The following is a 16,424-nucleotide window of genomic DNA, read 5'->3' on the forward strand; positions in this document are numbered from 1 at the left end:
CAGTGCTTCTTTAGTTATAGTGCAAGAAAAATAATCAAAACCACTTACACTTACTTACACAAACCAAAAGTCAAAAACTTTTCTCTGAGCTTCTAACTGACATCTTTGCCCTCTCCCTCTATCAATTCCAGGGCAGCTAAACTGCTTACAGGCAGCAAAACACGCTTCTCTCTCCGAGCCCAACGTTTCTCTCAAAATGCTCTTCCCAAAACTTTCCAGAACTCAGTTTCTCTTCGAGACTTCAGTACAAAAAAAAAAAGGCTGACACTTCTCAAAATTCACAAGTTCCCAGTTTCACAGTCGCACAGCCCATCGTCGGTCGGTCAGGCAGTTGGTCACTTCCTTCTCCGTCTGTTTCTGTGCATGCGAGCACTCACTTTTCACTTCTTCCTGGACAGCAGATAATGACCAGCATGGAGGTCCTAGCTTGCTGGTTTTTAAATAATCACCAGACCAACTGTCTTCTCCCAGTTGGTCAGTTGAATAGAGGACAACAGCTCATTTCCCACAGCCCTACTGCCCTCTTACAAGAACTTGTTAATAAGGTTGTGTCCCAGTATCCACACTTGCAGTCTTGTGGCCTTCCTATGGGTGTACGTCAGCTTGGGTTTAGGGCGTCCCATTTCTAATTTGTGTTTCACAGGGGTGCTCATGAGCGCCCCCCAATGAGCCCTTTATGAAGACCCTTTTTATAACGGTACAACCTTGAATGCTCGCATACCTTAAGTCCACACCTGCACTATGTCACTGGAGGAAGTGCTCAGGGTTTAGTGCAACTTTTGAGACACATGTAAATAGTCCCAGCTTCATGTGTGTAAAATACATGTAACATAAATACATTGTAATTGAATTTATTTTTCCAATATGACTACTGTATTTCCAATAATTTTTATATATGTATTTATAAAGCAGTACATACAGTATATTCATATTATTGTCCCTTCTATCCCCTGCACCTAACAATCCTCAGTTAAGTCTGTGAGATGCAAATGTCTTCTGGGAGCAATTTGTGATACTTTCACTGGGTCTGGAATTCAGTCGGTTTTTAAGCAATCTGTACTGCACACTTTTTGCCCTCCCTCCTCTTTTAGTCACATGCTGTCTTTTTATGTTACGTCATAGATAAACCTTGCAGAACTGAACAGAAAACTTCACCGTATCTATCGCTTAAGTACAATGGGTAAAAGACCATCAGTCCATGGAGACGTTTTCTGTAAGCGCTTTTAGTTCCTGTCACGTCTACTTTTAATTTTAATTTTGGCTTTCCTCGGGAATGTTGTATAGTCTTTCCCCGTTAGAAGAAAAGTGAAATTATGTAGTTAATGTATTAGACATTTCCCATGTTTCCAGTTCTATCTTTGGGACACTTTACTTCATTGGTACTGTCCTTTTTGCTGAGTCATACTGAAAAAAAATGTTGTTTTTTTTCTCTGCTGCAATATTATTTTCTACTTCCTAATATCCTTTTTACAAGCACGCAATGTATTGTACTATCATTCCTTTAACTGCTGCTGTTTTTCTCAATTACTTAATTGCTTTTTCCTTCTGATATTCTTTTCATAATTGACCTGTAATACCATTTTAACCTACTACCTTCTAGACTTTGGTTTACTTACACTTGGGATGGATGCCGTCATACATTTTCTTCTAATTCACATTATCCCACTGTACTTCTGCTAAACTCCATCTCATTCCTTTAAAGCCCACAATCCTGAAATTCTCACCCTTTTCTTTTGGACCATACATTCTCCAAGTCTACATCAAACCATACAATGTTGTGATTACTCATGGTTTTGTCATTTGTATACAAAGACACTAACATATTTGATTCCCCCTCTTATGTGATTTGATCTTGTATTCCTTTTATTTTTTTCTTGTTGTTGTTGAGAAAAAAGACACACATTCTCCAAACTGTGCAGAGTAATTGCACGTCAGTGCTCAAGCTGGAAAGAATGCACTACATGTTAAAGGAGGAGGTTAAAAAATAGCACCTTTATTCATGACACAGATGAAACTAAACCTGAGTTTTCCCGCACACAAAAGTGTTCAATATGGAAATATTGTATATCAACTTAATTTGAGGTATGCAGAGACTAAAATGTATGTTCGACTGTTTTCTCCTAGGGAGAACATTGACTGTACATAATGTCCCAATTCTTCTGGCCAAGACCAGAAAATATGGATATTAATTAATACATAATCACTTATTTCTCAGAATTCCCACTTGAGTGTTCTCTCTTTCTTCAGTACTGTACGAAAACACAGAGAACATGGAAAGAAGATTATGATAAAAGAATGCATATCTTAATCAACTTTAATACAGTATATGAAAATGTATACTATACTGTATTGAGAGTTGCAGTTAAATGCTTTTACATACAAACCCAAATATATACTTTAATGCCCCTAAATCTTACAGGTTCACTGCAATCACAATCCAGTAGCATCCCCCCCCCCACCCCCCCGCAAAAAAGGCCAGTGAATTTTAGCAAAGTTCAATTAAAAAGGCACTTTGACACCTTTTATATTTAAATCTATACATTTTTGACAGAAGCTCACATAACTTTCCTGATTTTCATTTCTAAATACTTCCCATTACTGAGCAGTTATTAAAGTGTAACAAAAATTTTCTCTTCTTTTTCTGCTTTATTGTTTTCAGGTCAAGGCCTCTGGAGGATTTAGGTTATGTATAAAAAACCTTCAGAAGTGCTGCTCTCCAGGGCTAGAGCCTCCTCCCAGAAAATGGCACAGAGCACTTAGAAACGTTTGAAATCACCGACATCCTGTCAAAACCCAAACCTCTGCAGAGGTGTACAATTGCAAATTCAAGCGTGGTATATATTTCCTGAAACACACCAGATATAAACAGGTTACAGCTGAGCCCTCCACCCTTACAACGGTGATTGGAACTGATTATCCTTTAGTTATCCTTTAATCAATGGCAGTTAAGTAAAATGATGATCAAATTTGCTGTTTAAAAAAACAAACAGTTGACTGCAGTATGTTTATAAAATATTCCTCAAGAGTTTTTTTTCTTTTTCCCTTTTGATACACCCGGAGTAATTATTGTGGTCTAAGAACTGTATAGCACACAACTGAGTGATTTTACAGCTCCCATCACAAACAATTTTATCATTGTAGCTTACCAAAAAGTGATTAAAGTACTTCTGGAATTCTTTACTATGTGGCTTCGCAAAATTAACAGCAAGGTCATACAAACTCTTTGGCATAATATCCTTTATGTTAAAGGCTTTGGTCATTATGTATTCAAGTTTCCAGTCTGATTTCTTTTCTTCGTTAGCTTCTGTGAGATTCAAGAAGTATTGCCAGATGTCCTTGAGAAATAAAGAAAGGTAGATCAAAACTGAAGAATAAAATATGATAAACACTATCTGTAAAATGTCTGACACCATGAACCATAATGAAAAGCACTTTTTATGCTGAAAAGAATTAATGTATGTTATTGTACCTAATATCTATATTTTATGTCATTTTACACCAACTATTACCCTTGTAATACCAACGTTTAGGTGGAGATATTCCTCATAAGGTTCTATTGCCCTTTGTCTTCTTTTTGAGATGTGAATGTCACTCATTCAAACAAGCTAATGATTTCCTTACACAAGCCTACTGGATGTCTAATTACTAACCTTATAAAGCCATTCACTGTAATTATCCTTGAGGTTAAAACACTGAGCATCAAAAATCAAGATTTTGCACTTCCAACTGCAACACATTCCCAGGTATGACAAAGAAAATGATCAACTTGTTAGAGCTGGTGAAATGACACTTTGTTGAACAGACATGACACAGACAGAAATTCATGTTGCTGGTTAACATGTAAGCCACTGCTGTGAACAATACATCCAGGACATCTATGACACAAGCTTTGCAGTAGGCTGTGGATGCTATCTTGTGGGTTTAAGACCCCTGCCTCTCGGAGAGCCTGGACACTGGTCTTTGAGGCCTAGAGTGCTGCGCCTCAAGGCAAGCGGTTGCTACATGAGCAGTAGGAGGATGTTTGTTGTCCTGCTGGGTCATCATCCCACCAGGATGTGCCCACAGGAAGAGCAGAGATCCCAGGACTTGACTGATGGAGCGCGGTGTGATCGTGTGGCCCCCAGTCGCTACAAGTGACGTTCTGTAGCAACTAGGTACTCCTGCACAGATCATCATGTTTTGACCTCCCCATTGATCACAGCAAGGCGTTTTCTTGGACAGCGGATGATCGTTCACAGACCATATTCGAAATAACTGTCCGAGAGCACCCTGCATCAGTGGTTCCCAATACTGGGCCTGGTGACACACGCACCTGTTGGTGTTCGTACCAGCTGAGCCTTAAGTTACACAGTCAAACCCTTTATTGACTTAATAAAAATAAGATTAATCTCTGAACTGTTTCTTACATTGTTAAACCGTTGTAGTTTGTACAGTAAGTGGCATAAAATCCAAACTTGCAAATAGAAACAACATGCAATTTCTTAGATCAGGTAAGCTTTCAAAGATCTGGTGACGGTGGGCTGGAACGAGAAACAGCGGGTGTGGGGGTCACCAGGACCAGCACTGGGGACCCCTGCCCCACATGCTGAGTGACAGTGCAATGCCTTTGTCCGGTCTCCAACACACCAAGGGCTCTAGAGAACTGTTCTCTCCAATTACTTTCTTGATTTTCATCAGGCTTGACACTCAACAAGCTAAATCACCTCATCACTACGCCCAATCAACTCTCTCACTAATGAGGTGTTTAGGTGCTCATGCTACAATCAAAGTCACTCAGGTCTGTCATAGCCAGTCATGAATTATCACTTAATCAAAATGATGAGTGAAACATTTAATCAATCCTGTATACTTCTCTTGCAACATACAAGCATAAAGTGACCGATAAGCTTCTTTTGATGCTCACTATTTAACTCTGTTCTCCCAACAAAATGTAGATGCACAAAGTGAGTTTTGGAGTTTACTTTTGGGATGCTGTGCACATTTGTTTTTCACTTGCACTGGGCATTTATTTTTTTACTTATTCACTTATCTTAACTCAAAGTTGTCTTCATTTGTTTTCCCTCATACTTTCTGCCCATTGTCTACGTTTTGTCACCGTTACATCAACTGTTATATCAATAAACCAAATCTGTTATGATGTTGGTTTTAATGGTGACGGCCACTGCTGACTTTCCTGATACTGAAGGGGTTTGTAGGAAGAAACTACATTAGTTACAAACAGGCACATTGCTATTTGACAGTATACAGTATGCCCCCGTACACCCTGAATGGTAAACTATAGACACCTCATACAGGAAGATTGTTGGTATGAGATTATTTTCAAAAACAAAAGCCAAGCAATGACAGAAGCCATAGCCCAGAATTATGGGATTAGATGAAGCATCCATTCAGAATTCACAGTTTAAAGTGTTCTGGCAACATTACCCTCCGTGGGGAAAAATAATTTGATAACTGAATTATGAGTGACAGGCCACTTGCCATTGCTAAACATCAAGCATGTTGTGTTCAAGTAACACTGACAGCTATGAAAAACTGTGTTACCTCTCTAAAGAACTCCATATCTCTGAGCATTTAATGTTGTGTGCTGATCCTCATTTAAACAAACAAAAAGATTTTGTAGCCATGGAAAACAGTACAGCGTTAACTAAAGATTCCCGTTTGGATGTACTTAATGGACCGAGAGAATCTGGCTAAAATCCAACTACTGTCAGATTCTCTAGCTCTCAGCTAGAAGCACAATAAAGCTTTTAACAGCTCCTGTCTGCTAGTCTTAAGGATTGTGCCCTGGACCACTGCCTAAAAAGCACAGCCAGGAATAGCAAATAAATAAAAATCACGGTTCCTTTACATTGCTCTAGCTCACAGGGGTAAAAGACTATCAAATTGAACATTACGACCAGTGCTATCATTTATATGGCAAAACATACTTTTTTTTTCAGCAGTACCAAGGCATCATACTGTACGTCATTATAAGAAATAGGGCTTTCCTTTTTCAAAACATTAATTTACTTCTTCCCAGACACCTGCTGTCATGCTATTTGCTCTTTGGTAAAACATTAGAGAGTACTGCATTTGATTCGTGTTCTGTCCATTTACAGATTTTTTTAATCATCCAGCAAGATTACTGTAGTCTGGATAACAGAGTTCTGTACCCTAGCATTTCAACATTTGCATGTCAATAATTAAATTAAATCAAGTTAACAAAACAGCAATCCCTTTAAAAAGGCCCACATCCAATAGCTTGCCAAGTCTAGATCAGTACTTTGTAATGATTACAATATGGTCATTACAAACCCTTTTAAAACATGCAAGACAATGTCTGCTCAAAGAGGCACATTTCTGAGTACTAGGACTGTATACTCAGTAAGCATTTATCAGTTACTAGTCTTTGAATGTTAAGATAGTCTGGGTGACTTTGTAGGCAGACGCATCTAGCAGAAAATGATGTGCTTTTTCTTACCAGCAAGCTGTAATCCTGAGAGTTGTACTGATATAAGCGAACACCTGGATTGTTTGTGTCAGCTTCAAGAATACTTTTGATGGGGGTTACAGCTGGTGTCACAAACAGTGAGTTAACAGGATGGCCTTCAAAGCAAAAAATAGCATGAAGCAACAGGAGAATAAAAGATGCATTAAAGACGCCATTTACACTGTTAAGTACCGTTAATGTGGTCAAATATGCTGTATACAACAGCACTAACCATTTACATATTCAATATTATAGTTGTGGATACGTACTTTAAAACTTAAGTGTTTTTGATTAACTAAAGAACAAAACATACTTGTTGCAAACATTGTGAAACTAAAGTCTAATAGAACAGAGGTCAATTCCATGCTGAAAAGTCTGCTACGGAGCCTTCATCAGAGAAAGGGCAAGATCAGAGTGGAATTAACCTCTATTCGTTCCTATGCAGCTTGAAGATGCTCCGAACTCGAACCTCTTCAGACCAAAGTATAAATCTAACAAGATACATAGCAGGGGTGTAAAGTCATATATAAGGCAAACCTGTAAACCAGTAAACCTAACTGATATAGAATACTTCAGGTCTTCCTGATTAGAGATAAGAGATTTTTCCTGAAACTTTCCACAAGAAATCAATGGACAGTAATACTTATAAAAAAAATAAAAGAACATAGACAATAGGAATGTTTGTCAATAAAAAACTATTAGTTTTGTGGTTTTCTATTTTGCATTTGACCAACGTTCCAGCAGAACCAATTAATAATTTAGACACCAGGGTTTAATGCATAAATTTGGAATACAGTAGTTTCATTTACTGATTAGTGGCACAGGAACTTTCTACTCTCTGTCCCAAATACAGTCATCAATATTTAATTATGAGTTAAATTATTTATATGAATGGGTAAATATACCTGAATTTTTTATAAATCTATAATATTCACATATTCTATACCTTGGAACAAAGTGAAATGCTTAAGTAAAAAGGTAAAATAAAGGAACTGTAAAACTAAAAAGATATGAGAAAGTTAACTTTGAAGCAAAAAAAAAACATAAGAAAGAATTCAGAGCTATAGCAGAATCCCACCTTCATTTCTGTGCATGTTTTCCTGAGACCAGCCACAGTATCTACACACACATACAGTAAATGCAGTGACAATATCAGACACAATGAATTAATGTACCTTCATCATCCAAGAGAACCATTATGCTGTCTCTGTGAGTGTGACCATAGAAGTGACCAGCAATAACAGCACTGTAACTGCGAAATATTTTCACAAGTCTTTCGTTGAAGTGCTCTCTGATCGCAGTGGTATCTCTTGCATAGGGAAGATAACCCACAGGAACATGTGCAATGATGTACACCTTCCAAAGAAAGTACACACAACATGTGGATCTTCTATTTCCAAAGAAATAGAGGGATATGTTTTCTGGAACAATGCAGAGCTCATAAACTATATTTGTATTATTTATAGAAACATAATAATAATTTATCCTTTTTATACTATTCTCTATCACATCAAATGCCTTCAAATAAAACTTGATTGTACTTCTATGTATAGTGCTAATGTTGCAAAGGAGCAAGTAAAGATTTATTCCATGCTGTAAAGAGATGAAAAGAAACATAAACACAATGTAAACACAACGTTTCGGCTGTGGAACCTTTTTTTTCGGGTGCTAATGTTATTCATTATGGCTCACATCGTTATTCATTACTCACACTGTAATCTCCACTCCACTCTCAAGCCTTCTCATATTGTATCAGAACCCCAAGAAGGAATTATGTCATGCAAAAAGCCAAAGCACAGTACAAACAATTTCACTACAATCAGCTGCATCATTATCAGAAAAGGCAAAAAAAGGAGCTCTACCTGAGAGAAACTTACATCATAACTTGCAGAGTTGAGGTTACACACATTGGTAAGGCTGTGTTCTATTACTATTACAGAAATTTGTAAAACAAAATCCCTAATATTTTCTTTAATTCTGTTTTTAGAACACCGTATAACCTGTGGCCCTACCAATGTGCGTCTTTCAAGATTTCTGCTCCAACCAGCTCTTCAATTGATAATTAGCTGGATCAATATATAATATATTAAGGACATGGCTGCAACAAAGAACTGCAATGGAGAAGACTGGAAGGCACACGTGTTGAGTTGCCATCCATAAATTAGTTAGCATGACAAACGTCTATGCAGAGAGGCTTGGTGTGACCCCCACATTTCAAAATACAGCCTTGCCTCATCAGCTGCAGGGGTGACACTCCCGAGAACCAACATGCTTTACAAATCTGCAGCTGTTGAGTACTTGGGAGTTGAGTACAAGGGAAATAGGTTCCCAGGGTCTGAGTTAAACCCATCAATGGCAACGTTACTTATAGATTTTCCCCTTAAAAATGACAAATATAGTCATGTGAGTTATAATTCAGCACATGAAAGTAATAAAATATGTTGTGTTTGAATTATTACAGCACAAAAGCTGAAGAGAAGTGTGAGGGAGGCAAGCTGGCGTCATGAGTTAGTGGAGAAGCTGCGCGCTTTTTCAAAGTCTCCGCAGCCCAAACCTGGATGAGCAAGGCTTTCGCAAAGCTGAGAAGACTGGGATTCGATAAGGAAGCCATGCATGAATAGGTTCTGTTTGGTGAGGGAAGACTGTGTATCTCCACCAGTGCTGCAAAGATCTAAACACCTCAAAATACATCTCATCCACTCAGACTGTTTCTGCTGACATTTTTTCAGACATTTACTGAAAAAACGCCCTTTTGCTGAGTTAAAATTTGTCTGTCTCGTTTGTTATTTTACCTTTTCGTTGTTTTGCAGAGACTGTTCCAATGTTTGTTCCAGCCACTCAAACTGCCCCGCTGGATCAGTTATGTTGATGGTAACATCGTTGGGGCTGTAGTACAGGTTGGTGTTAAGGCTGATCAACCGCAAATTCTGCATCACTTTTTGTGTATAGAAACCACCTGAAAATAAAAAAAATACAAATCAAGAGAACTGAGGTTGTTCTTAAATCACTTCTTAAATCTATTACTTCTTAAATCAAGATATATGAAAGCTTTTATTTCTCTGCCAGATATATGATCAAAGCTTACGATGACAATTCTTCAATTAAGCTTGTGGCCAATCAAGCTACAGTATATTCAAACAAATAATTTAATTTGTCATTGTAACTCTAGAGTAGTAATATATAGGCAAATATTGTGCAAAACCAGACAAGTCAGTACCAGTCATGAAAAAAAAGTTTTAAACATTGTCCATACTGGAAAATATGTTTTAAAGAACATCTGAGAGATTCATATAGCGAGGCTGCACTCCACCCATAATCATAATCATTCTGAGCCATGCACAACACAATGTACACAGCACAAACACTGCTGCAGAACAGCATACCAATCACGGGTTTATACTCAGGCTGTGTGGAGATTTCACTCAATACCATGAAAACATTGCTGAAGGATGTACTGTACAAAGTCTGGAAACTCCACTTTCTCAGACTGGGATGCATGACAAGAGTCTGGTTGATCAAATACAGTGATCTGAGAGTCATAAAGTTAAGAGTCCATGAAATATACAGTAAAACTGAGGAATCATAAATGCATACCAACCATCTGCACAACAGCTGCATAGCAAAGACAGCACCATAAACAGACTGTGTTAAAGCCTACAGTAATGTTGCTGCAAAAAGTAACAACACACTTAGCAGCAGGATCAATCTGAAAGAAAACATGAGTGATTAAAGTGAACAACAAAACCTAACACCCTGGATGACACTTTCCTTCACCGAAGTTTAAATATACTGTACTGTAGGTATCGTGCTCCTTGTGAGCTGCCTATTGTTATTTTTTCCTCTTCATTCTGCTTTTATGTAAGCTACTGCATCTTAATTATGTTACTGCGCTCACTGTTTTTAATCTTTTCAACTGAAGCAAACGCTGTTTATCTACACTGTACGCAAGCATACGGGTTCAGTAGTTAAATGGTTAATTGAGATAAATAAGGTAATGCAATTGGGTGATGATTTATAAGTGATTTTAGAAGAGTCTTGGTGCTGGAAGGCTGAAAAACAGCATCAGTGGAGCTAATGAAGCCTTTTACTGGGCTCGTTACCTTTTCTCAGTGTCTCGAGGGCTTCGGGTTGCAGCCATGGCTCCCAGAGGTCAGACACAGCTTGGTAAATCTTATTAGTGGAAACTGGGAGCTGGTCCTGAACAATGGAACACAGAGACAGACCACCACTACAGCCAACACTTTCACATCCAATTTAAACTGTCGCGGCATGTTATAATGGGTTTTCTTGATGAAAATGATCAGTTTCCAGTAGCATGATGCTAACAGTATATGCTCACATGTGCAATCACGTTTTTACCTTAATAATAAACAGTGTGATATTTTCTCTTCCTCATAAGGAGCTTAGAACAGAAGTTCAGGAGGAAAGCTCGGTCCTTAACTCACACACTTCAGCTCTCCTAGGTATATAAGTCTCACTGGCAAGACTCCCTGTTGCATATCTCTCTCACACACAGCCCATCTCCCCATCCACACCCTTCCTGCAGCTCCCTGGCTCATTCCGCACAAGGGGAGGGGGTCTGGGCAGCCTGTCCTCACGGCGGGGCTGCAGGTCCTCAGCTAGGTGAGTCACACCAAATACTCCCTGCAGTACATATCCATCCCTCTGTCGCATTCATTAGGATCCAACCCAACCATTTGAAATGATAGGTGCTGGAAACACACATTTACAGTGGTGAATAAAGGATATAATTATCTTTCTCTGTTTTTGTTTCTTTTTGTGTAACAAATACAACACGTCACCTTATGAAACAATGCTTTCAAAAGGCATGATTTAAAACATTAAAAAGATAAAACGTTGCAATATCTACTCTTCTCTCATTAGTACACCATTCCCAGAGAGCCATACACCAGTCTCAAACAGCTCTTTTCCCAGGAAGATAACAGCACACTATGACAGGTACTGAAGAATAATGAAATACATGCCCTGGGGTAAAAAGATGTAATTAAGGTTATTAAATAATTGCTTACTAAGAGATATTAGATACAGGTCACGAATTACTAAAATAGAAAGCCATGCAATAAAAACTGTAATATCTAAATGCAATTTCACTCATGGACCCATGGACAAAAAAAACACTTTTACAGCAGCTTTAATGCTCAGACATGCTATATTTTGAAATATTCCTCTAGTGCACTACAGAAGATAAGAGCTTCATCCGAGCATTAGGGCAGGTCATAGCTTGAAATACCTGCGGCCAGTAGTCATGGTTCCCAAGTGCAGGATAGACTGGGAGGCTTGGGAAGAATTCCTGAATGGTATGAGTCATGTTGCGGATAACCTCTATCACAGTTTCTGTGGAAAGCTCTTTTACCAGAACGTGTGGAGGACTGTCCCTGGAACACAAAGCACAGTTAGTTAGCAGATGTTTAACTATGTCCTAAATTGAAAAGAATGATGGACAAACCGGCTTTTAAGATGCTTCAGAATCTACTTATCCGGGATTGTTCATGTGTTAGTCTGAATGCAACAGCTAGACATTCAGGCTGTGTAATTCTGTCAAATAAACAGAAGTCATGCTAATACACTCGCAGCTTAACACGGATTAAACAGGTGCAGGACACTGTGTTCGAACCTTATTAAGGCACAGTGGCTCACTCTAGTAATAGGTCTCAACTCCTCGTAATAGTAATAGGAATTACTCTCCTCTTTTCCATAGTCCTCAAGATGAACTGAGACAGAAAATGTTCAGGGTTTCTTGAGATGATGCACACCCTTTCATCTTCACTGTTGCAGAATGCACTCACATACCTCACTGGTGATAAACGTTGCTACATGACATTTCCCACAGGAGGTCTGGTTTGGCATTTCCACAAAAATGGAGTAACTAGCACAAGTGATACATTGTAGACACCAGGCATATTTATGTATTATAGTCATAAATCATTTGACTGCATCATTAACTGCCCAATCCATTCCAACTAACAAGGGTGAAAGTTTTTTTTTTAATAAAAGGTGCCAAAGCTTTGAATATTAACCATGAAATATAGCAAACCTGTTAAGGATTTACTATGAAAGTACAATTTATAATATGCAATTGGGAAGCATGGTAGCACAGTGGTTATCACTGCTGCCTCTCATCGCTGGGGCCCTGGGGACCTATCTGCGTGGAGTCTGTACGTTCTCCCTGGTTGGGTGGGTTTCCTCCCACAGTCCAAAGACATGCTGGTAGGTTAGTTGTCTTCTGTCTGTGTGTGCCTGTGTGTCCCATCCAGGGTGTATCCTGCCCTGTGCCTGCTGCTTGCCCAGACAGACTCCAGCTCAATGCCACCCTGTATGGGATGAATGGGATGGATGGACAATATACGATCTAATGCAGGACGCTTGCTCCAGTCCCCTGTAAGTGTACTCACCTCTTGCCAATGACAGCACTTTCTGATGAATTACAAATAACATGATTTTTATTTTTATTTTTTATTCAAAACCAAAATGATCAAACTTAACACTGTTTTATGTGAAGACGACTGAATGTCAGCAATTTACAAAGTGAAATTCAATGAATGCATAAATATTCAGCCACTATCTGAAGTCAATATCCATTTGACGTCATATTAGCAGTTATTGCTGTTGTCAGGATTTTCAGACAGGCCTCTTCAAGCTTTCCACAGTAGGATGGTTGCAGATGTGTCCATTTGTCCTGGCAAAATCTATCTAACTATTGCCCTGCTGAAATAGGAATTTTAGACCATGTTTTCCTGAATCAAGAAGGATTTCCTTAAAGACTCACATGAACTTTACACAATCCATATTCTTCTCAGTACAGACAAGCTTCACCTACTGATGAGAAACATCCCCATAATCAGATGCTTACTTTTATTTGAGTTTATTAATTTTACGCAAGAAATCAAGATAACTTAAAGCCTTTGCATCAAGGCTTTTATAAGTCTGATATTTGTTTTATACCCCTTTATATCAGGGATCCCCTGCCCTGGTCCAAGAGGCCTGCTATGTTTAGAGATTTACATTTCAGTTGAACTTTAATCAGCTCCTTATTGTCTGGATCATTTTACCAGTTTTCCCAGCTCTTTTGCTGCTGGTGCTTTCAAGACGGCTGGAAAACCTCAGACACAGGATTGGTGACCCCTGTTTTATATTCCTGGAATATTAATAATCCATCTTATAGCATTTTACATATCTACTGGGATCAGCCATGTGAGATCCTCCATCTAAAATTTAGTGATCAGTGCTACAAATGGGATAGATTACATCAGGAGAACCTTAGAAGTTAAAATTCTCTGAACATCAGTATAAAATCCACCATGTTTTTAAGATGACTAAGCACATGTTCATTAACCATTTTGCTCTATGTTTCAATTCTATTATTATGGCTGCCATTATACTGTATATGATGCATTTGAAAGCAGGACAATATGCATGGCTTCTTATTGATATTAAACAGACTGAGGGAAAATACATACCCTGTCCAAATCATAAAATCTGGGTCCTGGTCCACTTGTTTCATGAACTGAAAGGCTGACTGAATGAGCTGATAAGGTGAGTCACACATGACATCCCCAAACTCCCCAGGGTTCTTGGCTGGGAAACCCTTAGATGACAAACAGACTTTGGTGTGGTCGTCAGTGAGGTGGTAAGTCGGATCCAAATGCAAGTCTGACACGTGCCAAAACCCACCTATTGAAAGGATGTCACAGCGCATTCAAGCAGGATCAACACCAAATTTTACTGTCAACCGGAGCACACTGCATCTGCAGCGACGTGCTCAGAGAGATCATAGATGACCATCTGGAGAATATAGATTGGTGACAATACTATCTGTATAAAACTCAAAAGTAGAAAACAATAATCAAACACAGGAAATTCCCCACTTACACAATTCATAGGAACTAAAGTTATTTTTTTCTTTAGATCTGTATTCCCCTTTCTGTGAAGTAAAGAGCTAGGCTCTACAAATATTACTTTCAGTTTTACCAAGAGATTTAATTACAAAGAGCACAGGTGCTTTTGAACAAGCATGTGTACATCCAGCAAGAAAACTAGTCTTTTTTTTCGCTGTTTAGTAACTCTAATTTGTAAGTTAAGGGAAATTTCAAGCTTTGTCATGGCATGATCTTGTATTATTACTGGACTGTAGTGGTGACAGCACAATCAGAATAATTTTGGTTACAGATATCTAGCCAGACAAGTGATTTACAGTAAAAGTCATTTACTCCATACCTGCATTACAACCTAGAATTAGACAAGTGTTCACAATGTACTGTATAATGACTACATACTGTGCATACCACTGTGTATGCAAACAGTATGTATATGTGTTCTAAAAAATAATGTTTCGCTGGCTTAGAAAAATGAAAAAAAGGAAGTGAAGACGTGGTTTATATCAAATCTGACTAATACACCATAAGTGAGATATATGCTGAATCGCTGATTTCACAACTACTGTAGTAGCAGTGACACAATTAATATAACACATCCTACACAATATACAGTGTATATATATATTCAAACATGTAGTATATAACTGTCATTGATAGTTGTTTAATTCTGATAACAGAATAGTTTATTAATGTTTAATACACGCATTCACTTTTATTTGAATGCTTTACAGGTCTTCATATTATCAGGCACGTTCTGTACAGCACTGCCTACAAAATCCTATTACTGCAGCTATCCGGTGCCCCTCTGTAGAGAGTGATCTTTCTTTGACATTTAAAACCTTTCGCTTATATACCCCATTGTTGCATAATTAATTAAAATGCCCCTCTGTTACAGGTATGTCTAATGTCTCCTGCTGTCTAATTTCTCCACTCACCCATGAGTCCGACAGGGATCTGTGGGCGACTATTTAGTGGAGCCGCTGAAACCGGCAGGCTGACCCCCAGGCCGAAGAGGCAGAGACAGTAAATTAACTCACGTTGTACCATTTTCATTGCCCCTGCAACTTAAATGATATTTACATGTGTAAACGTCTCTATACCCGGCTCATGTGACTCAAACAGGAAGCCTTCTCGGTCATGTGACGGCTGAGCCTGCGATCTGCGGTCCTAGACAGGAGTTGAGAAACGGCTCCGTACTTGTGAAACAGGCTGGTGCACTGTCATTGAATCGTGCACATGCTGCAAAATGCATTTCCACATTTTTTTTTGCCGTTATTCTGAACATAAATCGAAAGTTCATCATATTCACCGCTACAACACGAAATATATGTCTGACATCTTCATGAAAATGCAACAGTCTTGACCACATATGTGTTAAAACCTCCATACACTACGTGTGGCACATTGGTTTCTTAATAGGTCAAGTCTCACATTTGTTGCACAGGGTTAAATCCTGTGCAGACGGTAAAGTTCGTTATTAAGTTTTGTATTATCGTGAGCATCCATTACTTCTTTCTGTATTTTAAAGATGTACCTAAAACGAAGAAACAACATTTTAACCCTAAAGTGCCCAAATCTGTGCTGTGCTTGATTCACAGGAGCTTCCAACTCCTCCAGATCTAAATGTGACGGTTGTATTTGTATTTAAAACGTTCACGTGGGAACCAATCGTACAGTCTCTATGCTTTCTGTTAGGCCTTTTGATTTCTCATAGTAATTGAGCCCAGTAGTGAGACACCTAACACAAGCAGTGTCTGATTTACAACTCATTTAACATCAAATTTAAATAGCAAACCCACGATCTAAATAAAGGCATTCATTAATGAATGAAAGAATGAAGTCTTTTGGTTAAAAACAAATTATTCTGCTAAAACCAGTTGTTGTTGTTTTTTTTTTTTGGGGGGGGGGGGGTGTTTCTCAAAAACTCTGGCATGCTTATTATTCTTTAAAAAAAGCTACAGTACTGGGATTTTATCAGCCTATCTGTAAACGTTATACAGATAAGAATGTTAGTCATAGCTCCTTTCAAGCTGTGCATTAAGAATTGTCAGCAAAATATT

General features: G+C 38.4%; 1 protein-coding gene across 1 annotated transcript; it reads right to left on the minus strand.

The window, feature by feature from the left end:
• Window positions 1-1,973: 1,973 nt before the first annotated feature.
• On the minus strand, window positions 1,974-15,475 carry smpdl3a (sphingomyelin phosphodiesterase acid like 3A). The gene is made up of 8 exons (XM_088908723.1): window positions 15,300-15,475; window positions 13,948-14,161; window positions 11,721-11,865; window positions 10,570-10,666; window positions 9,262-9,425; window positions 7,645-7,825; window positions 6,461-6,585; window positions 1,974-3,335 (listed from the first exon to the last, which is right to left on the minus strand). The coding sequence occupies exons 1-8, from the start codon at window positions 15,415-15,417 to the stop codon at window positions 3,006-3,008; spliced, it is 1,374 nt and encodes a 457-aa protein (XP_088764849.1). The 5' UTR covers window positions 15,418-15,475; the 3' UTR covers window positions 1,974-3,005.
• Window positions 15,476-16,424: the final 949 nt, after the last annotated feature.

This window comes from Atractosteus spatula, chromosome 2 (assembly GCF_055471065.1).
Source record: "Atractosteus spatula isolate fAtrSpa1 chromosome 2, fAtrSpa1.hap1, whole genome shotgun sequence".
In the NCBI taxonomy this organism is placed as follows: domain Eukaryota; kingdom Metazoa; phylum Chordata; class Actinopteri; order Semionotiformes; family Lepisosteidae; genus Atractosteus; species Atractosteus spatula.

Excerpts from the sequence above, each read along its gene's own strand:
- smpdl3a (XM_088908723.1), bottom strand. The coding sequence starts at position 15,417 with ATGAAAATGGTACAACGTGAGTTAATTTACTGTCTCTGCCTCTTCGGC. Across the intron at positions 9,426-10,569 it reads CCTCGAGACACTGAGAAAAG|GTGGTTTCTATACACAAAAA; the intron begins GTAACGAGCCCA and ends TTTTATTTTCAG. Across the intron at positions 6,586-7,644 it reads GGTTCTCTTGGATGATGAAG|GCCATCCTGTTAACTCACTG; the intron begins GTACATTAATTC and ends TTTGCTTTGAAG.